The sequence below is a fragment of the Cherax quadricarinatus genome, chromosome 61 (assembly GCF_038502225.1).
Source record: "Cherax quadricarinatus isolate ZL_2023a chromosome 61, ASM3850222v1, whole genome shotgun sequence".
In the NCBI taxonomy this organism is placed as follows: Eukaryota; Metazoa; Arthropoda; class Malacostraca; order Decapoda; family Parastacidae; genus Cherax; species Cherax quadricarinatus.
The window spans coordinates 13,535,909-13,560,457 of NC_091352.1; the positions used below are offsets into that span (position 1 = coordinate 13,535,909).

At 37.2% G+C, this 24,549-nt stretch overlaps 1 protein-coding gene across 1 annotated transcript in view; it reads left to right on the forward strand.

The window, feature by feature from the left end:
* LOC128699329 (SWI/SNF-related matrix-associated actin-dependent regulator of chromatin subfamily E member 1) overlaps positions 1–24,549 on the forward strand; it is a 146,771-nt gene that overhangs the window by 43,138 nt on the left and 79,084 nt on the right. The window contains exon 4 of the mRNA XM_070098243.1: positions 5,420–5,479. Coding sequence (XP_069954344.1) covers positions 5,420–5,479 — 60 coding nt within the window. The remainder of the gene's footprint in view (positions 1–5,419; positions 5,480–24,549) is intronic.

Sequence of the window (24,549 nt, forward strand, 5' to 3'; positions counted from 1 at the left end):
CCCTAACAGAGATGCAGGTGACCTGAGTGTGTGAACAACTTTGAAAGTCAAGTCAAAGAGTTTGCTGAGCAACAGGGAATTTAGCAAAGAGAAAATTCCTTTATCCCTTTATCTTTATGATGGGATGTGTGGTGAATATTAAAGTTCATGTTAATATCCACTTGTCTGACTGCTGTATATCCTTCTGATTGCTTTTGGAATACAGCTAGGAGTTTACAGTTAATCCTCAGAAGAACATAGGCAGTGTCTTTGGTTTGCATCTTGTTGGTATTTCGTACCTTCTATGCTAATAATTTTTTTAAACATTTAATAGCATAGAGGCAGTTTTTTTTAAATAGCAGACTGACAATTCATAGAAACTTTACTAATGAGGTTTCATAAAATGACCATGCTCAGTCATACAAGATGAGTGCCACTTCAGAGTAATAAAGGATATAATCCAAAATATAAAAGATGTTTTTGGGTGCAAGACAACAAAGATAGGGCCATAAGGGTTGTGATGCCTAATGTCATTGTAATGTAGATTCAAGGCAGCCAGTCTGATCAGAGTTTGGACTAGCTCCCTACCCTGTTTAAATAGCCTCCCTCCAGTGCAGTTCATGTTAATAAAAAATGAAAATGATCAGTGTATGGTGGTGGTGAATTATTTTGTCAATTTTCTATAAATAGAGATTTGATGTTGAGGTTTTAATGTTTGATACACTGTAATGTTTTAATCTCTGGTTTGGCATATTGAAAGAATAACTTAATTGACAGCTAGATATACTAAGTGGTTAATTCACTTTAAGAAATAAGAAATCAAATTTTACCGATTAAATGTCAATTCCTCTACTTGCATTTTTCTCCATTTTGTTTCATTAGCATTGCCTTTGGATCTTCAGGGACTCTTCTAATCTAATCTCATATCCCTGCATTTAAAGATTTAATTTTTTTAATTGTGTTTACTCTTACTGCTTTAGTTTTATGGACATTCAGTTGTGTTCTTTATAAATGGGGAAAAATGTATTTTCTTCTGTGTGAACTTCTCGCAGGTAGTGACGCACGCAGTGCATTGTGATGTAATATACAGCTTGTTTCTTTGGAGTGGGAGCTAATAGAAGTGCAGGGTGGTGCATGTTGATGTAACAAGATGTAATGATGGTTTGGGATATCACTGCTATGTAAAGTGTCTGCAGCCTAATTTCTCTTTTGTTTAGTATGCTTATCTGCCATTATAACTGGGCTGAGAGTGGGCAGCACCTTTCATTTAGTCATTATATCTTTTTAGTAATACATAGTTCATCCCAAAAAATGACACACATGACCTCAGCTAAGGTTTCATGTTACACTTTGCACTTTTGCAATAGTCAAATTTTTCATGATAAACTCAATTTTAGTAGTTGAGCTCTCTTTGTAGAAGTATTTTAGCATACAGTACATCCTCATATTTTTGTGATCAGTGTACAGGCGACCTCTTCCCCCTCTCTTTCCTTACTAACCACACTTGATTCTGGGTAAGCTTTTTACAGTTGTTATTCAGATTGTTATTTCTTATATTGGCAGTGTTACAAATGGGGGCTCTACCCCTGTGAACAATGCCTTACCATAAAATTTAGGTGCTGTATGGGCTATCCCAGCAGAAAAAGGTTCTTAAATGCAGGGGGGGGGGGAGGTTGCCTGTACTTTTAATATATAATTCTGGTAGCTTCAGGTGAGTATTGGATCACCGAGTTCACTTGCTTTATTTTAATCTAAATTACTTTTCCAAGAAAGACACTAATTCTCTACATACACAGCTCTGCCTCTCTTCTCACATATTATTTGTTCCTTCATCATCTCTTATCAGTCTTTCTCCCCAGTCCTCATTTAAGCCCTACTCCCATTCCCTCTTATTTCCCCCTACCCCTCTTTATTCTCAGCATTTACTTCTCTGCTGTTCTATCATCTCTTCACTTTTCACTCTTCCTTAGTTCCATGTACTTTCCTCTTTGTTTATGCCCTTTACTTGCTGTTTTCTTTAACATCCCTTTCCTTCGATCCCATTTGTTTCTTAGTAACTTTTCTAGTGTATACGGCATGTTAAAACAAGTGTTGATGGACAGAACACTATTTTTATACAATCTATTCACCTGGTACGATACAATGCCTTCCTACTCTAGTTAGATAAAGTTACAAAGTCACCCTAAGGTTACTGCTACCAGCATTATCCAAGAACCACTGTGCAGGGATGACAGAGCTTGAGTCCCTTCATGGAACTGGCTTTGGATCCAATGAATTAGAGCTACCCTCCGCTTCCTTGGATCAAACCTGATGACCTTTTGTTTCCAAAGTGTTTATAATTTGCAGGTCAAGTGCCTCCCATGAATATAACAATAGAGCTAGAGCTGGGCAATGGGTGAAGAGCAATCCCAGAATTAACTTCAATACAATGTATTGACTTAACTCTATATACAGCCTCTCCTCACTTAGCGACGGAGTTCCATTCCTAAGATCGTGTCGGTAAACGAATTCATTGCTAAGTGAGGAGCATACTGTAATGGTAGTGGGTTTGTGTCAACCATCTTTGATTTGGTTTTAATGTCACTTTTGCACCATTTATAACATTTCTAGTATATTTTTAAATGTTTACACAGTAGTGTACTGTATATTGCATTAAACAGAATAGAGGAAATCGGCTCTAGTATACATTTTCTAGGTATGCATACTGTCAGAGGACCCGTTGTAAGTCTGAGTCATCGGTAAACGAGTACGTCGCTAGGTGAAGAGAGGCTGTATATTTACAATAGGTTCAATATGTAATATTTGTTCATTATGAACATTTTCATAACAGTTAGCTGCTAGCATATACAGATGAGGATATAAAAGCAAGTATAGTAGGTCGTCACCTGTAGCAAAGATTACGATCCTCAAATCAGTGCAATTCATGAAAACTCAGTAAGTGGAGTGAGCAATTTATTGGAGAAATTGGGTTGTATTCTGTGACACTTCAATAAAACTATTTGGTCAGAGGGTCATCTGAATTGAGAGGTCAGCACACTTTTGGCAAGACAGTGATTGAATGAATGATGGTGATTGCTTTTCCTGTTGCTGGGTTACCTTGGTGGAAGATGGCTGGTGAGGCACAAAACAAACAAACAAGAATGCTTACTGATTCATTCACTCACTGACCGATTCATACAGACTTACTCTCTACTCCAACTCCCACTCCCCCATCATCTTTCCCAAGGGGTAAGCATAGTGCCTAGCATTTTACCAGAAGTTCAAATCGACTGAATATCATCTGCAGCCAATGCTTGTCTGGCAAACCGGAGAGTGGCCTTCAGGAATCTCAACAAAGTGTCTTTCCAGGCACTTATGTAACATGTCAGGTCCATCTTGGAGTACATAGCACCAGTATGGAGCCCACACCTAAACAGGCATGTTAAGAAACTGGAGAAAGTGCAGAAGTATGTAACAAGTAACAAGGCTTGTTCCTGAGTTAAGGAGCTTGGCCTATGAGAGACTATTAGAACTGAATCTAATGATATTGGAGGATAGAAGAGCCAAGTTAGATACGAAAACAGTATACAAAATTCTCAGAGAAGTTGATAGGGTAGAAAGAGACAGGCGGTTTTAGAGCTGAGAAACAAACTCAGGGACATAACTTAAAGTTGAAGAAATGGATGGGCCACCAGGATGTTAAGAGATGGTACAGTAAGGCCCTCAAGAGTAGGAGGAAGTGAATCTGGCAAGCAAGAGGCAAGGTCAGGATCTAAGACTTGACCTCTGTAACCACAAATAGGTGAGTACACTTAATGGGTTCAGAGATGGTAAATATTGTTCTACCAATCTTTTGTAATTGTATGACAAAATAATAGAAGTGAGACAGGAAAGAGAGAGGTGGATTGCATTTTCTTAGACTGCAAGAAACTATTTGCTACTGTACTCTACATGAAATGGGTGAAAATTTGAGAAACTTGCAGGATGAACAGAATGTACTGCAGTGGATGAAAAGTATCTTACAGGAAGGACGTAAAGAGGGATTGTTTGGAAGAGATGTTAGAATGAGGAAAAGTAACAAGTGGAGTGCCACAAGAATCAAGTACATGTATGTGTATTTGGGTTCATGTGAATGACATACCACATGGAATTGAGTCAAATGCATCTCTGCTGATGATAAACTAATGCAGAGAATACAAATATGAGGATAGAGAAAGGCTGCAAATGGATCTAGACAAACTGTGAGGTTGGTCAGATATTGCCTGAGTTCAGTCCCAGCAAATGCAAGAATTAGGAAGATTGGGGAACGAGCCGGAAGATCAGATACAGAGTATAGACTTGAAAGACAGAGGCTGCAGACCTTACTCAGAGAGAAAGACCTAGGAGTAAGCATAGTTCCTTATCTTATAGCCAGAGGCTTACATCAACTGAATAACCTCTGCAGCTACTGTTAGCCTGGCAAATCTGAGAGTGGCTTTCAGGAATCTCAACAAAAAGTCATTCCAGGCCCATCTTTTAGTATACAGCACCAGTATGGAACCCATGGATGAGGAATAATGTTAAGAAACTGGTAAAAGGCCAGAAGTATGCAGTGAGACTAATTCCAGAGCTAAGGCATACGAGATACAAAGAGATGCTAACAGAATTGAATGCAATGCCATTGGAGGACAGAAGAGCCAGGAAAAACAACATAAAATACTCTGGGAGATTGATAGGGTAGAATGGGACAGGATGTTTGAGAGGAAAGAAATGGGAATCTGGGGACAAAGCTGCCTAACATCCCTGTAACTCATCAGAGTTACAGGGATGTTAGGGAGTATTTCTTCAATCTTATGATAGTTGGGAAGTAGCCACATAACAGATACAACACATATAGTAATAAAATGAAACCCAGTTTTCTTCACTCACAATTGCTCTGAAAAAGTAATTAGTAGAGTCTTAAATTGTTTTAGATATTATATTACATATTTCTCATGGCTTTGTCTCATAAACCTGAAGAACATTGTCCAAAGTGCTCATTTATGATACTGTACTCTCAGTTTGAACAGTAATGCACTGGTATGTCAAATAGAGATAAATTCAGGCTTAAGTGATATAACCATTTTCTGTATTCCATTGGAGGCTGCAAACTACATTAGTTAGCTTATCTGTCATGTTGATCTATTAGTGATCCATATTGATATACATTATGTAAATGTTGTGGTATACAGTCTTCCAGTTTGTATTCTCACTTGTAAAGTATCTGCCCATTGAATTACTTTCACTACTCCAAAGTACATTTAATATTGCTTTGAAATAGTTATATCTTTGCTTAGTCCCTTGTACTTGTCCTAAGTGCCTTATTATATTTTTGAAATACCCTTGGACATGCAACAACCTGCCAGTGTTAGCTGGTACTTGACAATGCTCCCTTGTTGGGGAAAATTTAATCATCCTCCCCTGTTTTCTCTCTTCCCCCAAGCCACCACGACCTCATCCTCCTCCACCTCTTCTGGAAATGGAGGCTCAGGGAGTTCGAAAGGTAACAGCAGCAGTCCACCAGAACAACAGCTAGCCTGTCTCGAGCTTATCTTACCCTCCTGAATGTTAAACAACTTAAGATCCCCTCCTGAATGTTGCCATATGAGATGACCCCTTGTCAATATTGTGCTGCATTACAATGTTCCCACCCTCTTGCCCTTGTCATTGCTCATTGATAGCAAGCACTACCTCACTAGTAGCTAAACTAATGTGTCTGTGTCTAGGAATATAATAGTTTCATGTGGTTTGCAGATAGAGGTATTGATTGCATATTTAGTACTGTATTACTATTATTATTATTCATAATCAAGCATGGTTTATAGGTTACACAAGCTTAGTTTGTCTAGCATGCTGTTGTCATTGCATGATTTACACTATACTGATAAAATGAAAAATCTCAGAGAAGGAATTGTATATTTGGTTTTAACTAGGCATTTTATGCATGTGTAAACTTCATGTACCTACTTATAGTTACAATTGTAGTAATGCTGTTAGAATGCTAGTTACAATCCTTCCTACATTCATGTCATAGAAGGTGACTAAAATGCCAGGAGCAAAGGTTTGGCTACCTCTTACCTGTCATTAATAAAATAATATAAAAATGGTGTGTTTGTTTCTTTTGGTCACTTTTGTTTGTGTGTGTTTGTTTGGGTCACTTTGCCTTGTGTAATATAACTTCCTTAGTATGTTACATAAATATATGCTGGCACCTAGGGGTAAAAACCTTGTCTAGGGGCATTTAAAATATTAAAATACACCAAACTTGTTTCTTCACAAAAAGCTTTAACTAGATGGTCAATACTCTGTCCAAAAGGATAGATAAATTCACCTTATATTTATTATCAGGAAGGGCACATAAACTAGCATATACAAAAATATACATGTATTATTATTAAGTCAGACTATTTACAACACACAACACTATTACAAAAAAAATTACTAAACACCAGTACACCTTTACCAGGTACAGTAGGGCCCTGCTTTACGGCGTTTCGCCTTACGGCATTCTGCTAATACGGCAATTTCAAATTATGCCCAAAACATACTATATGGCTCCCTGTCTTTCTAATACAGTGCACCTCACCCAGTTTGTTTACATTCTCCTTGAGCACACATATCTATTATGTCTGGAAACTTGCCAAAATTTCAAGTGTTTTAAAGTTATTGCATATTTTATATTTACCTTGATAATTATATTTGTGTACCAGTACCTAAATATACTTACATACTGGTGGCATGCAAGTACACATTAAAATCACTAAGAGTGTTGCTCTAGTTTTAACGCTATAGTAATAATAGTACGTAATAATAATCACTCTTGGGCACATTAAATGTCTTATTTTACGTTAATATAGGCATTTTCATTAATCCATCTATGAAATTTGCTTCAAAATTATATAAGAAACACATTACATAGCATATAAACATGGTATGGAGGTGTGGTAGTCGTGTGGAGGGAAAACATTGTTTTCTTTGGTCCAGCACCAGAGAAAAAGTGTATGAATCTGCTATGGCCTAGTCACTCCCCTTAACACATAACACTTTTGTTTACAATTCTCGGCATGAATCATTCATTACTTCTCCCTTCGTTTATGATGGCATCTCAAGGTAGTTGTTAGAAACAATTAAATACGGTGAACAAGATATGTCGGTGGTAATAATATGGCTCTGGGCTGCATCAAATTTCATGTAGCTATGTAGGTAGGTAAGTGCAGCTGTGTAGCCAGGCTGACTACATAGTTGCATCTACTGGCTACCTACATGTGACTTCCTACAAATAAATACTACTCAACCTCTCATCCTACATTAAGACTACACATATTTTAAGGTAAATAATGAGTGTACTGTATGTGTATTTTATCTCTGGGCTGCTTTAAATATTGTATGTTAAGTTTGGGATGGGGAGCCAGGGCTACTTACACCTTACTTCATACAAATAAGTACTGCTCACCTCTCGCCCTACATTAAGACTACAAATATTTTTGAGGTAAGTAATGAATGTACTGTGTATGTATTTTACTTTTTATTGTGCTTTTTAATTCTTAGTTCTATTATTAACTTAATACAAGTTAGTGTAAACTTCTTGTCTGGCATTTATGTGCATTTATAAGTGGAAAAAAATGGCGTTCTGCTTTCCAGCAGTAGCCTGGAACCCAACCTCCCGTATAAGTGGGGGCCTATTGTACTCACTTTAGGCCACATTATTATTACAAAAGATTACCAAAACTCACTGTTACTAGTTATTTCACTTTACAACATATGCAAACATTGGGGATCCATGACCCTTCCCCCCAGCCTATTAGCCTGCAGGCAATAAACACTTATTATCTGTACTCTCCAAAACTTAAACAGGCCCCACCACATACTAGAGCCTTACAGGTAATATCATGAGAGTACAAACAAAATCAATAAAACAACCTATGGCCTAAAACTTACTCAAAATACCACACCCATACTTAACCAAACATCATGACAGCGCCCTGGACAGTAAAAGCCCAACAGTTGCCATCCTACCAGAAAAGTAAATGTCACTATCACCGCAAGGTATGGCAACACCGCATACCCAAACAAAAACAGTGGCACACAGCTCTTATTGTAGCGCTCTTAAGTGGTGATATCCAAATTAATCCAGGACCTCAAACTATTGTCCAGAGGCAAAACAGAGAGATAAATGACAGTGATAATGACGGTCTAGTAGCTAGGAATGATAACCTTAACTCCATATGTAATGCATACATACAGTGGACCCCCGGTTAACGATATTTTTTCACTCCAGAAGTATGTTCAGGTGCCAGTACTGACCGAATTTGTTCCCATAAGAAATATTGTGAAGTAGATTAGTCCATTTCAGACCCCCAAACATACGCGTACAAACGCACTTACATAAATACACTTACATAATTTGTCGCATTCGGAGGTAATCGTTATGCGGGGGTCCACTGTATGTCAATGTGAGACAATACAGCCATTATTATCTCAAACACTACCAAACAGGTGCATACACTGTACTAAAGTACACATGAAAAACAGAAAAGGCACCTTATGTAAAATGTGTAAGGGGTGAGTGTATGATGGATGTATGTACAATTATAGTAAAGGTGCCAGAATTCACTTTGTGTGTAACAAATGCAGTTTGGCACAGTTACCATTTAGCAATGATGACATTGATTTACCTAATTTTAATACATATGACCCATTGCCATATATTGATGATTATAATTGTTTTATGAAAATAGGCCTTCATTTTATTCATGTCAACGCAAGATCACTTCTTCCTAAATTGGCAGAGATTAGGATTCTAACTAACAAAATTAGGGTGGCAGTTATAACCATCTCTGAATCCTGGTTGGATGATACGGTGACTGACGATGAGGTCAAAATAGAAGGTTACAATATAAAACGCTTAGATAGGAACAGAAAGGGTGGTGGAGTATGTGCCTACATTAGAAATGACTTAGCTTACAACCCAAGACCTGATTTAAATAACAATAAACTGGAGATTCTATGGTTTGAAGTGCTGCTTCCCAAGACCAAACCCATCTTAGTAGGAACTAGTTACTGCCCTCCTACCCAGGACCAGTTCTTAGAAGACTTTTCCAGAGTATTGTCCAGACTTGAAAACAATTGCGAGACAATAATACTGGGCGACTTCAATATCTGTTTTCAGCAGCAAAATAACGGGCTATGCAAAAGGTATAAGCAAATTCTAGGTTTAAATAGTTACACTCAACTAATTAATACACCAACCCGGATCACACAGTTCTCAGCCACCCTAATTGACCACATACTTTGCAACCGCTCTGAGAACATTAGTCAGTCAGGTGTCATTACCACAGGTCTTAGTGATCATTTCATCATTTACTGCACCAGGAAAATCACTAGGGATAGGATAGGCCTACACAGGACAATAAAAATGAGGTCAACTAGAAACTACAGTAAAGAAACACTGGTAAATAGGCTACACAATTGTGACTGGACAGAGATAACAAGTTGTACGGACGTAAATGATGCCTGGGAAAAATTCAAAACAATGTTCACTACCATCCTTGATAATATTGTACCAGTTAAAGAGGTTAGGATTAAACAGAGAACTGAACCCTGGATGACTACTGAGATATTAGATAATAAGAAATTCAGAGACCAGCTGCTAAAAAGATTTAAAGCAAACAGACAGGATATTGCAGCACTAAATGAATTCCAAAGGGTGAGGAACAGAGTGCAGAGACTTATAAAAGGAGCAAAGGCAAAGCACTTATTGCTCAAAAATTGAAGAGTATAAGCATAACCCCAGAAAGCTCTGGCAACAACTAAAACAGCTGGGGTATAGCCATAAGCCAGTAGATAGATATAACATAGTACAGTGGACCCCCGGTTAACGATATTTTTTCACTCCAGAAGTATGTTCAGGTGCCAGTACTGACCGAATTCATTCCCATAAGGAATATTGTGAAGTAGATTAGTCCATTTCAGACCCCCAAACATACATGTACAAACGCACTTACATAAATACACTTGCATAATTGGTCGCATTTGGAGGTGATCGTTATGCGGGGGTCCACTGTACTCACTATCGATAACGAGGTATGCCACGAAACATCTAAAGTGGCAAATTGCTTTAATTCCTTCTACACATCTGTTGCATCAACACTAACAAGTAAACTACCAGCTGCATCAAATACCTTGAACACAGACTCTGATAAGTTTCAAACATACTATACCAATAAAGGGGTAACCCCAAACAGTTGTCAACTAGTAAGTGTATCTCATGACTTTATTCAAAAAGAACTAAGCAGGTTAAACCCAACTAAGAGCACTGGCCAGAATAACATCCTGTCTAAGTTCCTAAAAGATGGTGCTTCTGAACTGTCAATCCCTATTGCTCACATAATAAATCTATCAATCACCACTAATACCATACCAGATGGGTTCAAGGAGACCAGAGTTACTCCTATCTTCAAGAAAAATAGTAGGTTTGATGTAAGCAACTATAGGCCTGTTAGTATACTCAGTATAATATCCAAAATTCTAGAGTGGGCAGTGTACTCTCAAGTAGTTAAGTACCTTAATGACAACAACATTCTCCATAGCTATCAGTCAGGCTTTGGAAGATCTTACTCAGCCGACACCTCCCTAATTAATCTGATGGATTACCTGAGAACTGAAATGTCAAAGGGGAACCTCATAGGTATGGTAATCTTAGACCTGCAAAAGGCCTTCGATACTGTCAACCACAATATATTATGTAAGAAATTTCAAGCTATCAGTATAGGTTCTGTAGACTGGTTTAAGTCCTACCTTAGCAACAGGAGACAAATTGTCAAAATCAACAAAACGGAATCAGAACCCCTGCCGATAGCATGTGGAGTTCCCCAAGGTAGTATTCTGGATCCCTTATTATTCTTATGTTATGTCAATGACATTCCTATCAGTGTCAAGCGCAAACTCCTACTGTATGCAGATGGCAATGCTCTGTTAGTGTCAGGTAAAGACCCACAAGCAAATGGTTAGTAGACAACAAACTGAAGCCATTCTCTTTGGCACGAAACATAAACTGAGAAGGGTAAATAATTTTAATGTCCAGTGTAATGGGGAGCCCATCACTTTGGTTTCATCAGTAAAATATCTGGGAATCCCCTTTGACCCATGCATGTCAGGAGAATTGATAGGGAACAGTGTAGTAAAGAAAGCGAATGCCATACTGAAGTTCCTGTATAGACAAGCACAGTGTCTACCTACTGAGGCTCGCAGGACCCTATGTCTAGCCCTTATACAATGCCATATGGATTACGCTTGCTCTTCATGGTACTCTGCCTTGACAAAAAAACTGAAAGATAGACTGCAAATCACCCAGAACAAAATCATAAGGTTCATCCTGAGGCTGGGACCAAGAGAACATGTAGGCCAGAATGAATTACAGCAGTTGGATATGCTGAATGTTGAAGACAGAGTAAAACAACTGAAGCTAAATCTTGTTTATAAAATTGCTCACAAACAGTGTTCAGAATATCTTGCTGTCAATTTTGTCAAGGTTGGGAACCAAAGCAATCATAGTACTAGGGGGAGAGAGCACAACTTTGTAGTACCCACAGTCATTGGCCAGGCTTCAAACACCTTTTATTGTACAGCAATAAAGGAATGGAACAGACTGCCCACACATGTCAAAGCCAGTCATAGCATGAACCAGTTCAAGAAGAGTGCCAAAAGGTGTCTGATGAATGTAGCTACAGAAAGGGAGGGGAATGATTTTCTATTTTTTAGCTAACATACGTGTAAATTTTACCTTATTCCTAGTAATGACCCTCGTATTGTAGATAGTCTTAATGACCCTCGTGTAGTAGATAGTCTTTTTAGTATGATAATAAGATGTTATCTTCATTATAGAATAATAACAAAATATTATAACCTTTATATTATAATAATAAGGTAAAAGAACCCCAATGGAAATAAGTCACTCTGTCTGACTTTTTTGGGTTATCCTAGGTTCTCTACACATATGCTGCTATGTATGATAATTCTATGTAACTGTATTTGTGTATACCTGAATAAACTTACTTGCTCCAACCACTGCTCTCCCTGTACTGACACACACACACTCTCCTGGTCACTCTGTCCAGGTCTGATACACGTCCATTTTATGTTCAGTCTGTGCTCACCGACACTATTTTAATGGAGCATTTTTAATACACATTTTATTTTACAACACTGTGGTAACCTGCATAATAGTAATGAAACCAAAAGTATGAAATTTGATGGAAAACTTACGGAATTCTGCTCTCACAAAGTTAGCAGTCTTGGCAATATTTATGCATCATCGATTTCATCCACTTTGTGCCCTACTTTTGGTCAATTCCATTGTTCCAGTTGACCAAACTCATAGCTATTTTGCTAGTATTCCTTCTATTCTATCGATTGAGTACAAGAAACTGCTCATTTACCAATTTTAAGTACCCAATACAGTGATCAGAAATCGGTAATTAGGCCAATTTCAAACAAAATTCAAAAATTGCCGATTTTAAAATAGGGTCTAGAATAAACAATGTGGATATTCCTGGCACTAAAAAAAATTTCCTGTGTTCCTTAGTCACATCTCCAGGCCCCTCTTTTATTATGCTTGCTTTCCAGTTTGAATTTTTATTCACACATAAATAGAAGATTTACTGTTACGCAGACTACTGCATAATTGTAATACACCTACCATCCGACTTACGACCTGCTCAACTTACGACCGTATTTTTTATGCCAAATTTCTGGGAAATAAACAACTGTTTGTGTTGTACACAGTTTTTATCCTAAACCTTACAGTATAAAATACAGTACTAACAACGTAAAAAGTAAAGTAAAACATGAAATACCAAAATAAAACAATAAAATAAAGTCATTACAAAAATGTTTTGTTGATATTCAATAGTAAAGTTCGACTTACGACCGGTTTCTCGGAACCAAACTCGGTCGTAAGTCGGATGGTAGGTGTATTTGTAAAAATAATGTCAGCGCATTCCTAAATGCGTATTAGACTGGCCAGTTGGACGTCTATTGGACAAGTGTGCTCTGGAATACAGCCTCTCCTCACTTAGCGACGCACTTGTTTACCGACGACGCGGACTTACGACGGGCTCTCTGACCAGTATGCATACCTGAATAATATTTATATTAGAGCTAATTTTGTCTATTCTTTTTATTATAATATACAGTACACTGCTGTATAAACATTTAAAAATATACCAGAAATGTTATACTTGGTGCAAAGGTGATATTAAAACAATATCAAAGATGGTTGACACAAATCCACTATCATTATATAGTATGCTCCTCACTTAGCGACAAATTCGCTTACCAACATGGTCTTAGGAACGGAACTCCATCGTTAAGTGAGGAGAGGCTGTACAGTGGACATCCGGTATATGATATTAATCCGTTCCTGAGAGCTCATCGTATGCCAAAATTATTGGAAGGCGAATTAATTTTCCCCATTAGAAATAATGGAAATCAAATTAATCCGTGCAAGACACCCAAAAGTACTATGAAAGAAAAAGTTTTACTTCATGAAATATTAAGTCTAATGCACACAAACTGAAGAAGACATGCACAGTTAGTAGTACTCTACTAACAATAGAATACATGACACTTACCTTTAATGAAGATCTGGTGATGATTGATGAGATGGGAGGAGGGGAGAGTGTCGAAGTTGTTAATGTTTAGAAGGGGAATCCCCTTCCATTAGGACTTGAGGTAGCAAGTCCTTTTCTGGGGTTACTTCCCTTCTTCTTTTAATGCCACTAGGACCAGCTTGAGAGTCGCTGGACCTCTGTCGCATGACAAATCTGTCCATAGAGCTCTGTACCTCCCGTTCCTTTAAGATTTGTCTAGAATGGGCCACAACATTGTCATTGTAATAGTCACCAGCACGGCTTGCAATAGCTGTGTTAGGGTGATTTTCATCCATAAAGGTTTGCAGTTCACCCCACTTTGCACACATTTCCTTAATTTTTGAAATAGGCACAATGGATTCCACAATTGGCTCAGGCTTCTCAGGGTTAGCCCCAAACCCTACAAAATCTTTCTTAATTTCCATACTAATTCTCACCCTTTTTACCACAGGGTTGGCACTAGAAGCTTTCTTGGGGCCCATGGTGACTTATTTTGCAGAAACAAGCACCAAAAACACTGTGATAATATGGAATGTACCGAGTGTATGCTTAGATGCGAGCACACTGGCTGGCTTGTAAATACTGGCACTCACGTGGACGCGTCCCAGACGACTCGCGTGTGACGAGGCAAAATTTTTGCATTAAAATGTATCAAATACCGGATTTAACATATACCGATGCCATCGAATGCCAGGGGTCCACTGTATTGGCAAAAATGTAACATTTCTGCTCAGTTCACTATAATCGAACATTTGAGTTCAATTTCAAGCTACTTTCAGTCCTGGAACCAGTCAGAATCATCTCTCTTTCTGTAATACAGTGGAACCTCTACTTGTGAGTTTAATCCATTCCATGACCTTGCTCACAACTGGATTTGCTCGTTTGCAGAGTCAATTTTCCTCATTTAAATTAATTGAAATTCAATTAATCCGTTCCAGTGGAATTCTGTGCCTCAATAATTTTGCTAATATCAACTCTAAGGCTTATTTATCTATCTCACTTCATCTAGTATGACATAATAAACAATATAAATAACATAGAAACCTGATGCACATACTCTAAAATGAACAAAATATGTAATTCATGTAGTGGTATGGGCGGTGTCGGTGGTGGACGAGAAACCTGATATATACTCTAGAATGAATATGTCATTATATATGTGGCAGCGGCAGCCAACGAGTGCTTGTCTGGAGACAGGACAAAATATTTCTTGAATATTTTGCTATCATCAACTCTATGGCTTATTTATCTATCACAGTTCATCTAATGTGACATAACAAACAATGTAAATAACATGTTTCTATGTTATTTACATTGTTATGTCATATGTCATTTCGCTATCATCAACTCTGTGACTTATTTATCTATCACAGTTCATCTAATATGACATAACAAACAATGTAAATAACATAGAAACCTGAAATATACTTGAGAATGAATAAAATAGTATGTCATTATATATGTGGCGGCTGCGACGGCAGCCGACGAGTGTTTGTGCAGTACATTATTATTATAAAGTATATGTATTATTATTATACGTATTATATTCTTATTCTTATTGTGTATTATTATTCTTACTGTATTATAATACATACTATTATTATTATACATATACATACGTATTATTATTATTATTACAAAATAAATAATTTGTAATTTTTATTCACAAAAAATATAAGATTTCCTGTAATGCCTTATTGCGATAATTGTATAAATAATGTCAACCTATTCACAACTGCATATTGGAATGGATGGGAACATACCCAAAACAATCGAATATTTCTCCTGTGTTGAGCTTAATTTCAAGGTACTTTTTGTCGTGAAAGCAATCAAAATCATATCTATTTCTGTAATATATCTTCCATTCTATCAAATGAGACCAAAAAAACGAGAATACAACCATAAAAACTATACGAAAATACCGCTAAGGGGTGGCTAATTGCTGAGAAGTGAACTCCATTATTTATGCTTAGATTTCTTTCATTTTTGGTGTATGTTAAGAAGCATCTTTCCATCATACATTGCCCAAGTTTCAATAAGATAGTCCAACAAACAAATGAGATACAATTCCCTAGATCAAGAGCAAGAGCCCCTCACCAGCATCAAGGAACCTGCCTTGAGGTCTGCTCGCTTATGGAAATTTTGCTCGCATATGGAAACAAAAAATCAACCCATTGACTGTTTGTATTTGGAAAAACTTGCACATGGATGCGCTTGCAAGTAGAGGTTCCACTGTATATCTTTGATTCTATCAAATGAGACCAAAAAAAACAAGAATAGAACCATGAAAATGCTATGAAGATACTCCACAAAGTCACTGTTTTAACCAAAAACAGTTTTTTTTCTCATGCACTGAGGGCTGCAGAAGTTTTTTTTATATGGTGCACACAGACTGCATAGACCCATTTGCTCATATCTATCCATATTTACCGCTTACAGCTTATCTGAATGAGCCAAGCTCATGGCGTAGTACTACTGGATTGACCCTGGCTTCAAAGCCGTAGTACAATGGAACTGACACCGAAAGGGTTAAGAATTGGACACAAACAGTTCACACACTGATATCATGTGAAGAAACGCCTGACAACTTTCTGCAAGGACTGCCAATTTGCACTATTGGTTAGGTTGACATATCTTAATAGACTATCCTATCTATCAAAAAGTGTGTTCTAAATTATCTCACTGGATATTCCACCTTGAAAGGCCTGCTCTTTTTTTTTTTTTTTTTTTTTTTTTTTTTTTTTTTTTTTTACTTTGACCACTTTAATTTCAATTTTGATCCCACTCTAACCCCCCTGCCTCCATTAATCCCTATCCCTACACACATCCCTGTATTACCCATACAGGTTTAGTACATGGCTTTGACTAGTAATAATAACAACCTAGCCTTCACAGATAGTGTGTTGTTGAATTGGCCCCTCAACACAGCATTCCTAACATGAATCAAAGTCCTGCTTTTGTTTCTCTTAATACACCTACCATCCGACTTAAAACCTGCTTGACATACGACCACTCAACTTACAACCATGTTTTTTATGCCAAATTTCTGGGAAATAAACAACTGTTTGTGTTGTACACAGTGTTTATCCTAAACCATGGGGTATAAAATACAGTACTAACAGTATTAGAAAGTAAAGTAAAGCATGAAATTCCAAAATAAAACTATAAAATAAAACCATTACAAAAGTGTGATGTTGATATTCAGTAGTAAGGTTCGACTTACGTCCATTTTGACTTAGGACCAGTTGGCCGGACCCAAGCTTGGTCATAAGTTGGATGGTACCTGTACTTTCATTTCTTAATGCAGTGTCAAATGCTCTAATCCTTGGAACACACATGACTTGACTTGATGTTGGTTTTTTCCTTCCCTCTACCCTACCCTTTTCTGATCTGTCTTGTGACTTTCTAACCATTTCACATGCCCTGCCTTCCTGTTTTGTTCCCTCTTAGTCGAGACTTGATAAGGTTCTAGGACACCCCAAAACATCTTAAAATTTTCCTTCCAGAGAGTGGGTTACAGTAGTTGTGAATAATGAATGGATTCTGTAACTTATGTAACTGATAAAATGTATGTTACATACAAAATATATGTAAAATAGTAAAATAAGCTGTTAATCATGTTGAGGTACTGCTGTAGTGTAGAGTACTTAAATTTGTTTATGCTTGCTAATTATGGACAACAGTGCAGACAGGATTTAGCCTGATATATTGTATTATAAAAGCTATACTATGTAATAACTTTTGTTGTTTTTTACTCAAAATTAATATATTTGAAAAGATTAAATAGAAATCTGTCCTAATTTCTTCACATTAACCTTTCCCATCAAGATAAAGTAACCCCAGGGAAGGAAACACATTCAGTCACTCATTTAATAGTTGTCTTGTAAGAAGCTCACAGATATTACAAGTCTTGGATCCAGTAAGAAGCCAAATGATTACTGACAACTTTAGGGAAATGAATGCTTTTGTGTCCTTAGCCTCACATCACAGGTCTTGCCAGTAGCATATGGACATTAGAATTCAAATGACCCTTTGAATGGCAACATTTCCAACCACCTCTTGGAGTGCAAGCACTGTATTTCTTCATCTCCAGAACTTTTAAATTCAGCTAACTGGTTTTTCTGAGTTCCTTCATAGATGTTAGTACTTTTTGAACACCCCATTCTAACGCTCATACATGCTTGCTGGATATTCAGTCCTTTACTACTGGCACTAAAAATTTCTTTCACACCCTCTTGCACCATTTTCCACCCCAAATTCTTATACCCTCTTGGTCAGTCTTCTTACATTTTTTCTGCTTATCTGAAATTAAACAATTTTAACAGCTTCTTAACTTTGAATGTACTTTTTATTTCAGTAGACTGACTGTCCAGTAATTTCTTCACTCCTTATTGTCATCATAATATTTACAGCATTCAATGATCTCAAACATGACATTTCCACTGCCTCCGGCTGCCTTGTTGCTGCAACTGTCTCATATATTTTCATTTTGCAGTTGATATACTTTTCTTTTTACAGATGCCTTTACATTCCTCCAACCTTGTTTTTCTCATCCTGTTCATGAATCACCATTTTTTATACAACTATCTTCTGACACATCCACTCCTAAATACCTCGATACATTCCTTTCTTTCATACACTCTGACATCTAATTTTTCATTGACGAGACTTTTTCTTAATCTCATAACTGCTTTTTTGCTATGTTCACCTTTAGCTTTCTTTTACATGGCATACCAAATCAACCACTAATGTTTGCAATTTTTCTTTGAAATCAACCAAAACTAGTAAGCCATCAGCAAAGAGTAACTGTGGCAACTCCCACTTCTCGTCAAATTCATTATATTTTCTTATCCTACACTTCACCTCCCTAACACTAGTATTCACTTCTTTAAATCGTTATTCTCTACCTAGAGTACTGTACTGTAGTTTGGTGCTAACTGGGTGTTGCATGACCCTGATAGTTCTGAATGAGAGATTATTGTGTTCAGTATCCTTCACTGTATTTTCCATTTTGCCTGTTTTTCATTGAAATCTTGAATATGATCCTAGTAGGTAACTTAGGCTCCTTTGCACATGTCTTGTCACTTTTTGTTCTATTTTTTTTTTTGGTTAATTTACAACCAAAATACAATGAAACAACTTTTTCGTTGTATTGTGCCACTATTTAAATAGGTATGAGATTTTTTTTTAATTTATTGCAGTTCTGTCCTTCCATGATTGTGTTTAATTACAGTACATACTAGAGTTTGCATAGTAGAAAAGGGAAGAGGGTGAGCTCCAGCTCTTGGTTCTTCTTAATCTTAGACCGATTGATGTGATTAAACCTTATCAAATCTGTTTTTGAACCGCTGTATTACTGCATTGCAGTGCTACTGTATGACCCTTGTGGGTTTAGTGCTTGGGTTTGACTATAACAATAATACTGTTTTACTGCATGTGTGGAGCATGTCTACTTGTACCTTTATGCATGTTTGCTTCTCTGTTTTTGCATACTGTATTTATAAACATCTCACACATACTGTATTCAGGGATGCATAATATTTTCAGTAACTAAAAGAATGTTTGCAGCTTAGTATATAAATTGAATAAAGTAATTTTGGAAGGTATTTAGTGTCAGGAGTCACTTTTTTTTTTTCACCAAATTCTGAAGTTGCAATTGTGGCACACGAGGGCAGCAGGTAATGCATCATCCCTGCTCTACAGGAATGGTCATATGGGGTGCTCCTCTCCATCTTCCTTTCCCAGCCTTGTACTTCTCTTTCATATCAAATTATTTTCCTCGTATCTTTTGCTCTCCACTTTGTATTTTTCTTTTTCTCCTTTTTACTCAGTAGTATACTGAATCATTCCACCTTCCCCCCCTCCTGTCCCCCTCCCATCCTTATCCCTGTCTCCCCTTTGTATCTAATTTAATTAATTAATAGAAAAGGTTTATCCTATTATGAAGAACATGCAGATAAAATGGATAACATTGTGTATACCTACATGAAAAAAACTTTGATTACATTTTGAGAGTTGGTCTATTAATGAAAGTGAAATACCACATAACATGTATTATTGACATTTTGTCTTGATTTTTGAAACCATTGCTTTTTATTAAAAGGTTAAAAGACTTCTAGATCACTGTTAAATAAGAGTAAAATTTGTTGGATCCCATCACATCAGGGCCGAGTCATGGCCAAATACAATTATTGACTAATTTACCATAGTTGGTTTTACTAGTACATCCTTCGGTACCTCAGACTTGACATTACAGTACAGCCTCTCACCTAGCGACGTACTTGTTTACTGATGACTTGGACTTAAGATGGGCTCTCTGACCAGTATGCATACCTAAATAATGTACATTAGAACTGATTTCCTCTATTCTGTTTATTGCATTATACAGTGCACTACTGTATAAACATTTAAATATATACTAAAAATGTTATAAATAGTGCAAAGGTGACATTAAAACTATATCAAAAATGGTTGACACAAACCCACTACCATTATAGTATGCTCCTTGCTTAGCGACGAATTCGTTTACTGATGTAGTCTTAGGAGCGGAACTTTGTCGTTAAGTAAGGAGAGGTTGTACATACTTTATATACATTACTTACTGCACTTACCATAAAATATGGTGTAATATATCTAACAGGGCCTAATACAATAATATACAATAAGTGCAGTAAAGTATTAGTGTTATGAATTGCTGCCGACTAGTGCCTTAAAGTCAACATTGTATACAGATGCTTTCGAGCAGTTACACCTGGTTTTGTTAAATGTATTTTTATGTGCATTTCATTAAAAATAGGATAAATAATTGTATAATAATTGAAGAAGTTTGCTTTTCTTTCATATTTTGACAGTTTGCATCAGTTAGATAATTTGTAATTGTGTGAGCACCTCCATTTTTTTTTAATTAACAGACGTTGCATAGTTTCTCGTTATATTGGCTGTTTTATTTGTATACTTCACTTGATGATTTTATTCCATGCCCTACAATTTGCACTATCTTGTTTTCATTGGCTGTATAGTGTTACACTAACTTTTGTTTTCATAAGAACCCACTAAATTTGTTACAACCCACTTGCCCATGGCCATCCTTACAATATTTAAACCTCATTCAAACAAAAATTGTTAGATTATGTTAGAGACATTGAGCCTAGTAAGAAATTCATTCCCTCAGTAACTTGGTATGATATAAAAGAGATGCTTTTGTACAGTATCAATTTAGGCCCTGTTTTGTTAAAACATTTTTAATAAATACATTTTGTCTAATTAGAAAAAACAGTTTTCAACAGCTTAAGGCAAATTGTAATAACAGTTGTTGCTGTCTGATCATGTGATAGCCAACAAACAAAAATTGACCACACATTGTGTATTGTGCTTACTTTATTGACAGTTTCACTTGTAAACTCGCTTTTATGGTTATACTGTATTATACAGTAGGGTCCTACTTATACAGCAGGTTAGGTTCCAGGTTACCACCGCAAAGGAGACATTGCCGGAAACAAGAACAACACCCAGGGAGGTACTACCGTCCTGCCAAGTGAGTGTAAAACGAAAGGATTGCTGGTGTCTTTTGTCTGTCTCATAAATATGCAAGATTGCGGGTACGTCTTGCTACTTCTACTTACACTTAGGTCACACTACACATACATGTGCACGTTTATTTATACACACTCATCTGAGTTTTCTTGATTTTATCTTAATAGTTCTTGTTCTTATTAATTTTTCTTTTATACCCATGGGGAAGTGGAATAAGAATCTTTCCTCCGTAAGCCATGCATGTTGTAAAAGTCAACTAAAATGCCGTAAACAGTGGGCTAGTAACCCCTTTTCCTGTAATAATTACTAAAAAGAATAAGAAGAAAATTGTCAAAGTGGGATGTCTGAATGTGCGTGGCTGTTGTGCGAATGATAAGAAAGAGATGATTGTGGATGTTATGAATGAGAAGAAGCTGGATGCCCTAGATTTAAGTGAAACAAAGCTGAAGAGGGTGGGAGAGTTTCAGTGGAGAGGAATAAATGGGATTAGGTCAGGGGTTTCAAATAGTTAGAGCTAAAGGAGGAGTAGCAATAATGTTGAAGGATAAGCTATGGCAGGAAAAGTGGGAGTATAGATGTATTAATTCAAGGATTATGTGGAGTAAAATAAAGATTGGATGTGAAAAGTGGGTTATAGTAAGCGTATATGCACCTGGAGAAGAGAGAAGTGTAGAGGAGAGAGAGAGATTTTGGGAAATGTTGAGTGAATGCATGGGGAGTTTTGAACCAAGTGTGAGAGTAATGGTGGTTGGGGATGTCAATACTAAACTGGGTAAAAATATTGTGGAGGGAGTAGTAGGTAAATCTGGGGTGCCAGGGGTAAATGAAAATGGGGAGCCTTTAATTGAGCTATGTGTAGAAAGAGGTTTGGTAATAAGTAATACATATTTTATGAAGAAGAGGATAAATAAATATACAAGGTATGATATAGCACGTAATGAAAGTAGTTTGTTAGATTATGTATTGGTGGATAAAAGGTTGATGGGTAGGCTCCAGGATGTACATGTTTATAGAGGGGCAACTGATATATCGGATCATTATTTAGTTGTAGCTACAGTTAGAGTAAGAGGTAGATAGGACAAAAGGAAAATGGCAACAAGTAAGAGGGAGGTGAAAGTGTATAAACTAAGTGAGGAGGAAGTTAGGGTGAGATATAAGCAACTATTGGCAGAAAGGTGGGCTGGTGCAAGTATGAGTAGTGGGGGGGGTTGAAGAGGGTTGGAATAGTTTTAAAAATGCAGTATTAGAATGTGGGGCAGAAGTTTGTGGTTATAGGAGGGTGTGTGCAGGAGGAAAGACGAGTGATTGGTGGAATGATGAAGTAAAGGGTGTGATAAAAGAGAAAAAGGTAGCTTATGAGAGGTTTTTACAAAGCAGAAGTGTTGTAAGAAGAGTAGAGTATATGGTGAGTAAAAGAAAGGTGAAGAGAGTGGTGAGAGAGTGCAAAAGGAGATCAGATGATAGAGTGGGAGAGGTACTGTCAAGAAATTTTAATGAAAATAAGAAAAAATTTTGGAGTGAGTTAAACAAGTTAAGAAAGCCTAGGGAACGAATGGATTTGTCAGTTAAAAACAGAGTAGGGGAGTTATTAGATGGGGAGTTGGAGGTATTGTGTAGATGGCGAGAATATTTTGAGGAACTTTTAAATGTTGAGGAAGAAAGGGAGGCGGTAATTTCATGCACTGGCCATGGAGGTATACCATCTTTTAGGAATGAAGAAGAGCAGGATGTGAGTGTGGGGGAGGCGTGTGAGGCATTATGTAGAATGGACTTCCCCAATGACACAATAGCTTCCACTACTGAGGGTTAGCCCCAAACCCTTCAAAATCCCTCTGTTCTACACATTCTGGCCACAGTTTCCTCCAAGCAGAGTTCAAGGTCCTCTTAGTCACTCCCTCCCAAGCCTTACCTATAAGGTTTACACAGCTAAGGATATTGAAGTGATCTTTCCCAAACTCTTTTAGGGTCAGTTGAGTGTCTGAGGTCACTTCAAAGCACTTTTGAAACACTGCTTTTGTGTAGAGTTTTTTGAAGTTTGAAATGACCTGCTGGCCCATGGGCTGGAGAAGAGGAGTTGTATTAGGAGGCAAAAACTTCACCTTAATGAAACCAAACTCCCCTGTAATTTCCTCTTGCAAGTCGTGAGGATGAGCAGGAGCATTGTCTATTACCAGGAGGCACTTGAGTGACAATTTCTTATCCTGGAGGTATTTTGCCACAGTGGGGCCAAACACACCATAAAACCAGTCCAAGAAAAATTCCCGAGTGACCCATGCCTTACTGTTTGATCTCCACAGCACACACAAATTACCCTTGACGATATTGTTTTCTTGAAAACACTGGGAGTATCAGCGTGATTCACCAATAAAAGCTTCACTTTGCAATCACCACTAGCATTACTACACAAGATTAATGTCAGCCTGTCTTTCATAGGCCTATGTCCTGGGAGTGCCTTTTCCTCCTGAGTAATGCAGGTCCTGTTTGGCATTTTCTTCCAAAACAGGCCTGTTTCATCACAATTAAACACTTGTTCAGGTTTAAAGTTTTCAGTCTCTATGTATTCCTTAAAGTCCTTCACATATTTTTCAGCCGCATTTTTGTCTGAACTGGCAGCCTCACCATGCCTTACCACACTATGTATGCCACTACGAATCTTAAATCTCTCAAACCAGCCTTTGCCGGCCTTAAATTCATCAGCAGCAGCACTATTTTGAGGCATTTTCTTAATGAGATCATCATGCAGCTTCTTTGCCTTTTCACAAATTATAGACTGAGAAACACTATCACCAGATAATTGTTTTTCATTTATCCATACCAGTAACAATCTCTCTACCTCTTCAATTATTTGCGGTCTCTGTTTTGAAAACATACTTGAACGTTTCGCAGCAACAGCTTCCTTGATTGCCTGTCTATTCACCAAAATAGTACTGATGGTTGAATGTGATTCGTAGTATTGCCTTTCCAACTCAGCCATACAGACTGCACTCTTGTATTTTTAAATGATCTTCTTCATTTCCATTGTAATTCTCACCCTTTTTACCACAGGCTTGGCACTAGAAGCTTTCTTAGGGCGCATGGTGGCTTATTTAGCGGTTACAAGCACTAAAAACAGTGGAATAATCCAAAATACAGGTACCATCCAACTTACAACCGAGTTCGGTTCCGACAAACTGATCGTAAGTCGAAATGGATGTAAGTCGAACCTTACTACTGAATATCAACATTACATTTTTGTAATGACTTGATTTTATTGTTTAATTGTTTATTGTTTAATTTTTTACTTTACTTTTTATGCTGTTAGTTCTGTATTTTATACTGAAAGGTTAAGGATAAACACTGTGTACAACACAGACAGTTGTTTATTTCTCAGAAATTTGACATAGAAAACGTG